This window comes from Nematolebias whitei, chromosome 9, assembly GCF_014905685.2.
Source record: "Nematolebias whitei isolate Nwh7 chromosome 9, NemWhi1, whole genome shotgun sequence".
NCBI lineage: Eukaryota > Metazoa > Chordata > Actinopteri > Cyprinodontiformes > Rivulidae > Nematolebias > Nematolebias whitei.
This window is the reverse complement of record NC_056506.1, coordinates 3,040,395-3,050,603: the sequence shown is the minus strand read 5'-3', so window position 1 is coordinate 3,050,603 and position 10,209 is coordinate 3,040,395. Positions and strand designations below refer to the sequence as shown.

The window sequence follows — 10,209 nt, the reverse complement described above, 5'->3', positions numbered from 1 at the left end:
CATATATATATATATGTATATATATATATATATATATATGTGTGTATATGTAAAATATGAAATATATATATATATTTTTTTTGTATGCAGGGTGTCGGCAAGCTCCGCTCGGACCGACTGCATTTGCTCTTGATAAAATTAAAATCGTCCGTCAGAGCCGCTCTTATTTTCATCCTAATTAGTGCTATGACTTCAGATTTAACTGAGGCCAGAATGTATGACCTCAGAGTTGACTCATCTGTCCCTCCAGAGCCCGGTGAAGCTGGGGCCAATGCATCTGTTCCACCTGCTTCTCCATCACGGTGGCCCGTGGCTGCAGTGGTGACAATAGGCCGCGTGGGAGAAGAGACCAAAGCCTTTGACTTTTTTTGTTTAGAGTCCATTTGTTGATTCAGTTACGCGGCAACACCAGCCTCAGAGACAAAATCCAGTGTGTAGGTAGCGAAGATAAAATGCAATTTTTCAGTGGGGCCAATGGGAGCTCTGCCAAAACGCTGTTCACCTGTCCGCTGCTATGTTGGTCTCTCTGAGAACTTATTTTTAAGGAGACTTATTTTTTTTTATTGTTGCCATGTTTAGGATGTCATTTCTCTTTCTTTTTTAGAGCTCAGGCCAGTGAACTCTGGGTGAAAGGAGAAAAAGTGACCTGTGGCTACATCAGTGAAGAGACCAGAGTAAGTGGATTAATAGGAACAGGATTTCTCTGTTCATCTGTAACTAAGTCTTTGCCATTGCCTGCTGCTGAAAGGCAAAGGCAGGTGATTTTGTGTGTAGTCGAGGATTCAAGGTTCTTTATTGTCATTCGCATCACATGTGGTACATAAAGTGGAATAAAATTGTGTACACAGGATCCCAGATTATCCAGCAAAAGTATGAAATGTAAAATGAAAACGCTAATAAGATCTAAGATATGAACTAAGAAAAATGTTAACTAAAAATACACAAAGCGCTAATAGTATAAAAACAATGCGCTGAACAGCATCATGAACAGGAGTCTGTGTGAGCAGATGAGTACGAATGAACACAGCAACATGAAACAGATCAGCAGCAACATGAAACAGATCAGCAGCAACATGATGTGATTTCTTTTTTCATGGTGATTATTCTGGTTAGAGATTCATGAGTCTAACAGCCTCAGGGTAGAAGATGTTCCTCAGTCTAGTGGTTCTACACTTAATGCTCCTCAACCTCTTGAGGGGAGCAGGACAAAAAATGTGTGTGCTGGGTGAGTGGGGTCCTTCATGATGCAGATGGCCCTCTTTTTGCATCTGAAGGTGTAGATGTCTGTGATGCAGTGTTGTAGTAAAGACCACCTAACCCGAGACCAAGTCAAGACCAAGGGAGGACGAGACCATGTCAAGACCAAGACCGAGGGAGGACGAGACCAAGTCAAGACCAAGACCTCAAGTCTTGGAGCTAAATATTTTTACATCTTTTTACATATCTGTCTTAAACTATACCGTCACTACATAGTAACAGTTTTAACAAATATGTAAAAAACATATGTAACTTTAATAAAATATTTTTTATAAAAGTTACATACTGCAACCTTAAGTTTGCTTTTGAATGAATGTATCAGGTTTTATAAATTTTCAAAGCTACATAAAAAAATCAGACATTCAGTGGTTTTTGCACAATAATTTTCATGCTATGTGACCCACTGACCCAAAACTTATGTTAAACTACTCTACTAGACCTGACAGACAAGGCACCCACATTTATTTATCATTTTAAAGCATTTTCTAATTTTATATAATTTATTTGTTCAGAAATCATGGTTTTTGCTCAATAACTAATTAGAAAATGCTTTAAAATGAGAAATAAATGACGTGTCTTGTGTATCAAGTCTATTAGAGTAGTTTAACATTAGTTCTGTGTCAGTGGGTCAAATGATGTAAAATATATAAATTTTTGTTTCTGAAGAGTGTTCGGTTCAGTAATTTGTTGATGGTCCCTAAGTGAACCATTACGTCTTGGAGGAGGGGCAGACTGAGCGCAGCTAACTGAAATCAGACTGCCTGGTTTGGATCGAACGAGACAAACACACTTCTGAAGCCAAAGAGCTCGAATGTCCCATGTCCAATGTAAAACTAACTTCATCATGGTAGAGAATTTAGAGCTGTCATTTCTAACCCGAGCCCTAAGCCCGACCCCACCCGACCCGAATTCGGGGCGGACCGGGCCATGATAATGTGCTGGATGGGCGGGCCGGGTTGGTGTCGGTCTTTTAATTGGGTCAGGATCAGCTGCGATCCATTTATATGATAACATGGCCTGCCATACAGTCACCAGCTGCACGTGTCCATTTCACTGTGAGCTGACTGGCCTTGAAAGAGGTAAAATGTTCAGTTAAGCTTCAGATGGACTACACTGCCAGGAAGTGATGCATCGCCCAAATGGACGTTCAGCTGCTGCACTCGGCGGATTTGCATAGCCGATGACCCAATCAGGTGAGATCACAAAGCAGACGTGTGTGTCAGAGAGCTAGGTGAAGCTGACACCCCTCCCACGTCAAAAATTCCTGCCAGAGCTGTCCGCGTGTTTGAATAATTCAGAAGAATGCTGGCAGAAGCAGGGATTAAATGCTCTTTAACGGCAATGAAAGGACAAACACCCTCTCAGCTCCGATCTTCTGCATCTCAGCTGTGCGTACCCGACGATAGGTGTATCCCAAAGTAGACGTGTGTCAGAGCTGTCTACATGTCTGAGTAATATAGAAGGATGCAGGCAGAAACGGGGTTTAGATGCTCTTTTACGGCCATGAGAGGACAAAAAAAACCCTCTTCGATCTTCTGCCCCATTCAGCCACGCATCTTGGACCTTTAATAACTAATTAAAAACGTTGGTTTTATTTCCGGGTTCGGACCTGTAATTACTGTTAATTTGTCAGATCAGGTGGGGTTCGGAAACGATGACTGTGGGCTGGGGCCTGGTTCGATCAAATTTTTTGGGCCCAAATGCAACTCCTAAGAGAACTGAGGCTCCAGCATAGCACGAGCAGTTCAGATACAATTTGAAATGAAAAAAAAGAAGCTTTTATTAACTGATTAAGTCGTGTTTTAGACTGCTTATTGCTAGAGAATCTATTACGACCCAAAGTGTGGCTGTGACTGGTTCTGAATGATGGCTTTACAGTAGACAAACGCTTCCCTCTCTTCCAGGTACTGTGTACCGGCGCAGAATCTTTTAGTTGTACGTAGTACCGGATCGTACAGTCTTACTTTCACCCCTGGTTTCGACATTACGTTCTGTTTTCTGTATTGTTCTATTGGTACAGAACTGCATGCGAGTGAAAGGGGGTGGGAGTGACAGCGGTAACAAAAACGTATTTAGCAATGAGTCACGTTATCGCTTAGATTTGAATCAGTACATTTTGCATCCAATAAAAACAAGGATGTTAACAAATACACTGGACAATATTCTGGCAATTTAGTGATATTTCCACAGTTGTGGTCTTGACTGGTCTTGAAATAAAATCCAGAGTCCTCAATGTCCAAGACCGAGACAAGACAGAGACCAAATGCAGTCGAGTCCGAGACAAGACCAAGACCATCAAAAACTAGTCTTGAAATCGGTCTCAAGACCAAGACCAGTCTCAAGTACTACAAAACTACTGTGATGGTGGGGAGGCTGACTCCAACAGGCTTCTGTACAGCGTTCATCACTCTCTGTTATGCTGCTATAGGCTTAGACTGATGGAGGATAAACTGACCACACTTTTTCACTCTGCTACTGTCTTTACTTACTCTGCTCAACCGGTTTTGTATTTGTAATTATTTTTTCTATCCTTAACGTGTTTTTTTGTCTTTCAGGTACACCTGCACCTATATCTGGACATGCCATTCTGTGTTTGTTTTTCTCTCCTTTCTGTCCTCTCAAACCAGCCGGTCAAAGCAGATGGCCGCTTGTCCTGAGCCTGGTTCTGCTGGAGGTTTTTTCCTTTTAAAAGGAAGTTTTTCCTTTCCACTGTTGCCATTGTGCTTGCTCAGGATGGGAGACTGCAACGAAGCCAAGCTTCAACTTGTCTGCTGGCTTCCTTAGATAGAGAACTTTACTAATTGGCTTTTCTATGTATGTGAATGTTCCTGTACAGTGCCCTGAGACAACTTTATTGTGATTTGGCGCTATAGAAATAAAATGAATTTAACTGAATTATACACTTAATGCCCTTCCACATGCTCCGTGGGTCTTGTGAGGTGAATTGACCCTGAATCCTCTGTGCATATGTGATCTTGGACCTCCTAATACCAGTATCCAGCTCTTTCTTCTCAGCTCCTGTGAGTTTCCAGACCTGAAGGCAGTGTTCCTGGCTTCCAGCAAGTTGCAAACCTCTGCATTCAGCCAAGGCTTCCTGTTCGGATAGCTTTTAACATATCTGATGGTGATGACGTCATCAGCACGTTTGCTAATGTATCCCAGGACTGAGGATGTGTATTCCTCCAGGTCTAGCTCCCCCTCATATTCAGCAGCTTCTCTAAAGACCTGCCAGTCTGCGCATGCAAAACAGTCTTTCAGTATAGCATCACTATTCTTCATCCAAGATTTAAATTTCTTTTGTATCGGTCTGGAGCATCTCATCGGAGCCAGGAAGATGGAAAATTGATCAGAATCCTAGCTGGGGGCGGGGGCCGGCTTTGTATGCATCTTGTATGTTCATGTAAACACGTTCCGGTGTGTTGTTTCCACGTGTTGGTATTGCAACATGCTGGTAAAATCTTGGCAGGCAGTCCTATAGATTTATGTGATTAAAGTCACCAGCCCCACATAAAGAGCCTCAGGGTGTTTGTTTTTCAACGAGCTAAAATTATCATGTAGCTCCTGCAGAGCATCTGTAGCATTATCATCCGGGGCTATGTGAACAACTGTTATGAACACCCGTGTGAACTTGCGGGGTAGATAATGTGGTCGACATTTCACTGTTAGCTCCTCCAAAGCCTTGATGTATCACCTGTTTATCAGAGTATTGTTTGTACACCAACTTTTACATACGTAAATCCATACTCCGCCTCCCCGTGACTTTCCTCTAAGCTCGCTGCAGTGGTCCACTTGGGAAAAAAGTATTTGGTCCAGCTGGAACGCTGAGTCTGGCATGTCGCTGTTAAGCCATGATTCCGTAAGACAAAGCACCGCACATTTCCTCATCTCCTCTGAAGCGCCCACCCTCAGATGAATCAAATCTATCTTGTTGTCCAAAGAGCGGACGTTCGACAGAAAGAGAGAGGGTATTGGTAATTTGCCAACCTTCGCGTTAGCTTTTAGCCTTACTAGCACCCCTGCCCAGCAACCTTGCTTTTTAAGCCAGGAGTAACACCTCCTCTTCCCATTAGAGTGCTTCTGCTGAAGCTTCCGACTTTAGGATCTGCATTTTGCCGAGTGTAGTTTTGAGATCGTTGCTGATCGCTGCTGTATTCCGTGGTAAATCCGCTCTTATTTCCATCAGTTCGGTTCAGCTATAATTCACACGCATAAAGCATGTGGCGTCAGGCTCTGAGTTAATTTCAAAACTCGTAAAAACTGGGATCGCACTGGGTGCCTGTGAATCTGTGGCTCTTGAGAGCGTGGCCATCTTGGCGTGACCATCTTGGCAGTGTATGTGAGTACATGTGTTTGGATGAACTCAAGGATCGGCTCCGAGTCCCTTCTTGTTTGCTCTGGTGGGACCGACTATCAGATGAGGTCAGGCAAACATTGGGATGTGATGAGAACAGGTGGAAGAGAACATAGAGGTGTGGAGGTATGCACTTGAAAGAGGAAGAATGAAAGTCAGCCATAGTAAGACAGAATACGTGTGTGTGTGTGAATGAGATGGAGGCTGGTGGAGCAGTGAAGCTACAAGGAGCAGACTTCACAAAGGTGCAGGACTTCAAGGACTTGGGGTCCACTGTCCAAGAAAACAGGAAGTGTTGTAAAGAGGTGATTAAGAGAGTCCAGGAAGGTTGGAGTGGATGGAGAATAGTTTCAGGAGTGATTTGTGACAAAAGAGCGTCAGCAAAGGACAAAGGAAAAGTTTACAAGACAGTAGTGAGACCAGCTATGTTTTATGGTCTGGATCTCAACCGATATGGAAATTTTGACTATTGATGATATTGATATTGGGAGGGGAAGGTGACCGCCGATAACCGATATGATGGCTGAAAATGTTTTAGCTTTGTTCACCCCCAAGAATCTAAGAAAACAGCGAGTAGAGCAAAACTTGTTTTTTTAGTGCAACTGCTAGCAACCATGAAGCTAAGCTAATCAGATCCATGCTATACCTAGTCCCACAGTAGGTTTACAAGTGGTGCACTGGTCATTAAAACAGTTTTCCTAATGTGTGTTCACGTTTTCTATCATGCACTATTCACCATAAAGTTATCAAGTGTGTTACAAAAATATAAATTAAACAAATAAACGCCCTTCCCAGTTCATCGTTTCCACAGTCATGTATGGTGAAGGCCTAATTACCATAATTGTTGTACTACAGAACACACATGTCTCTAAACCGCACATATTAAAGATAAATCATATATATTTTTTTACATAAATAAGACGCTCCGGTTATTTAGCCACAGACATCCACCATCATCAGGAGCTGTGCCCAGGCAGCTCCGACAGCATGCAGCTTTTCTTGTTGTAGTACAAGAATTAGCCACCAGATGGCGTTTCACAGACTATATCTTGCTTTAAACATACATGCAGACTGCATGATCATCAAAAGTTTTCATGAAGCTTGGCTGTCTGAATCATGGTTAAAACCATTAACACCTACAACATGAACACAATTCAAGATTCAAGGATTTTTATTGTCATCCACATCACATGTGGTACATGAGGTGGAACGAAACTATGTACACAGGGTCCCAGTTACATCCAACAAAATACAAATTGTAAAGAAAAACAGTAAGATCCGAGACATGAACTAAGAATATATATATTCACTAAACTAAGAATAAACAAAACTAAGAATACTCTAAGCACAAATGGTACAAAAGCAATGCACCAAACAACAGCAGCACAAACGAGTCTGTGTGAGCAGATGCAGATTAAAGAACACAGCAACATGAAATCATCAGCAGCATGAGATCAGCAGCATGGATAGTCAATAGCACATATCAACAATCAAGTGGCATTACAGTGATTTTTTTCGCAGTAATTTTCACAGTGATTTTCTTGGTTAGATTCATGAGTCTAACAGCCTCAGGGAAGAAGCTGTTCCTCAGTCTAGTGGTTCTACACTTTTTTTCATTCAACCTTTATTTAGACAGGTTAATCCCATTGAGCCTTGAGGACTCATTTACAAGAGAAACCTGATTTCAACAAAGAATGATGACAACAATGGACAACAGTGACAACAATTGACAATTATAAAAGATGGCAAAAAAAGTAACGAAAACAGCTAGATTATAAGGCGAATGTAGAAAACTAAAAACAGGAACATGTCTGCATTAGTCCTTGCCAGGAGTCCAACAGTTACTTCTGGTAAGATGGCGCCCGTGTACATGGCTTGCAATCCACCTCTGCTGATGGTGTTTGGATTATTTTTGTTTTTTGCATTTCACATCTGTGACATCAACTCTCTGCTGGTTTATGACAGACAACAACCTTTGAATCTTCTTTTTTCTGGCACTGAAGTTGCTTGTTTGGACCATTATCAGCGTCCCTCTGGACCCCCCCCCCCCCCTCCCCCCCTGCTGGCGGACGGGCCAGCTTACCTTCGCTGTGCTCCTCACCTCCCTGCCTGGAGATCTCGCTTCAGACGCTGGGGAAAACGTGCTGGTCAGCTGGTGAAGCTGAAAGCTCTGCGCGCTGCATCTTCCTCTCCAGCTAGCGGTCATGGTTTCCATCGCCAGCTTCCTGTGTGCCCGGACCAGGTAACCAGTGGGAGTTGTCAGCCATTGTGCAGCTCGGACCGACCTGGAGGGGCTGTTATTGAAAACCTGCGGCCATTAGCGCGTGCTAACTCCACCGCTGCTAGCTCCACCGCTGCTAGCTCCACCGCTGCTAGCTCCACTTTGGACAATATCCGGATGTGTTTGGTCAACGCAAGATCTGTTACCAACAAAACTTTTATCCTCAGGGATTACTTTCAAGAGCACGATTTGGACTTTCTGTGCATCACAGAGACTTGGATGTCTCCGGGTGAGTCCAGCACCTTGACGGAATTACTGCCACCGAACTGTCTGTATTTTAACGCCCCGCGGCCATTACGCCGGCGCGGTGGTGGATTATTAACAATATTCAAATCAACTTTTGACTGTAAACAACTGCCCATCCCAGTTTCCCGCGCCAGCTTTGAGCTGAGCGTCTTTGAACTCGGACATTCACCTGCGACATTATTTGCACTTGTCTACCGCCCACCTCGGTCTAAGGATTTCATAAATGAGTTTTCTGACTTATTGGCTGAAATCACACCAAAATATGAGCATTTTTTAATTATTAGGGACTTTAATTTGCACGTGTGCTGTCCTGAGAAGCCCTTGGTTAAGGACTTTTGAGATCTATTGGACTCATTTAATTTAACTCAGCATGTAAACGGCCCCACCCAAGAGCGTGGACATACACTGGACCTTGTTTTAACTCATGATATGACCGTTAATAATCTTGTTATTGGTGATAATGTTTTTTCAGACCACATGCCAGTCCGGTTTGAGTTCACCCTCCCCTATCTAACTCCTAAGTCGTGCATTCCTGCACGTAGGACCCTGACCATTAACCACTTCACTGCCACACGTTTCACAGATGTTTATAACTCTGAAATGATAATTCAGGCCCCAGTGTTTCTCACCACCACTGAGGAGCTGACATCCCAGTTCAACTCTGTCTGCTTAAAGACTATGGATCATGTTGCACCTGTTAAAACCAAAAAAATCAAAAATCAAAGCAGAACCTTGGCTGAGTGACGTCACCAAAGCCGTTAGGCAGCAATGTAGGAGGACGGAGCGCAAGTGGAGGAAAGACAGGCTGCAGGTCTCTTTCCAAATACTTAAAGAGATTTGGCGCCGTTATCAGAAAACAGTAAAAGCTGCTAAATCCAAATACTTCTCTGATATAATTACCTCAAACTCTCACAACCCACGTGTCCTCTTCTCCACCCTAAACTCTGTTCTTCACCTCACTGAACCATCACCTCTGGAAGCCTCGACTGAGCTGTGCGACAACTTCTTACATTTCTTTTTGGAAAAAATTGCGACCACCAGGGCTCTCATTTCCCCTCCAACTCATGACCCATCCATCTCACCTCAATCTGTAGCTCCTTTTGACCATTTTGAACCCATCACTCTATCTTCTCTAGAGCAGGTCATGTGCAACTTGAAACCTTCTGGTTCCCCCTTTGGTGTGGTCCCCCCTCGACTACTAAAGGAGGTGTTTCCAACTCTAGGCCCGTCCATTCTTGCCATAGTAAACAGTAGTTTATCCACTGGCGTGGTGCCAAAATCCTTTAAACATGCTGCTGTCCAGCCTGTCCTGAAAAAACCAAACCTTGACCCCTCAGTCGTTTCCAACTTCTGGCCTGTCTCCAAACTCCCATTTGTTTCTAAAGTAATGGAGAAAATAGTCGAGTCCCAGTTGAAGTGCTTCCTGGAGGATCACGCCATCTTAGAGCTATTCCAATCTGGCTTTAAACCTGTCCATAGCACTGAAACTGCCCTGCTGAAGGTCTTTAACGACATCTTCAGATTCACAGATACCGGTGATTCTGTGCTGCTTGTCCTGTTGGACCTCACAGCCGCCTTTGACACCATCGACCATGAGATCCTCATTGCTAGGTTGGAGCAGTGGGTGGGCATCACAGGATCAGCCCTCAATTGGTTCAGATCTTACCTCACTGACAGATCCTTTTGTGTCTCCATCAAGGATTTTAGTTCCGCAGAGGCAGAGCTTAAATGGGGCGTTCCGCAGGGGTCCATCCTGGGTCCCCTCCTATTCGCTTTATACCTGCTGCCGCTTTGTGCTATTTTCCGGAAACACAACATGCCCTTCCACTTCTATGCCGATGACTGTCAAATTTACTTACCCCTAAGACACAATGGTACATGCTCTATTCAACCGCTGCTCAACTGCCTGGCTGACATCAGGGACTGGATGGCTTTAAACTTCTTGAGTTTCAATGAAAAGAAGTCTGAAGTCATGTTGTTCCCTCCCAACGACACTATCACAAACCACTGCATCGACCTTTCCACTCTAACCCTGTCAGAAAAACAAAGAGTCACTAATCTGGGAGTGATAATG

General features: G+C 43.6%; 1 protein-coding gene across 1 annotated transcript in view; it reads left to right on the top strand.

The window, feature by feature from the left end:
• depdc5 (DEP domain containing 5, GATOR1 subcomplex subunit) overlaps positions 1 to 10,209 on the top strand; it is a 393,910-nt gene that overhangs the window by 46,704 nt on the left and 336,997 nt on the right. The window contains 1 exon segment of the mRNA XM_037681974.1: positions 605 to 674. Coding sequence (XP_037537902.1) covers positions 605 to 674 — 70 coding nt within the window.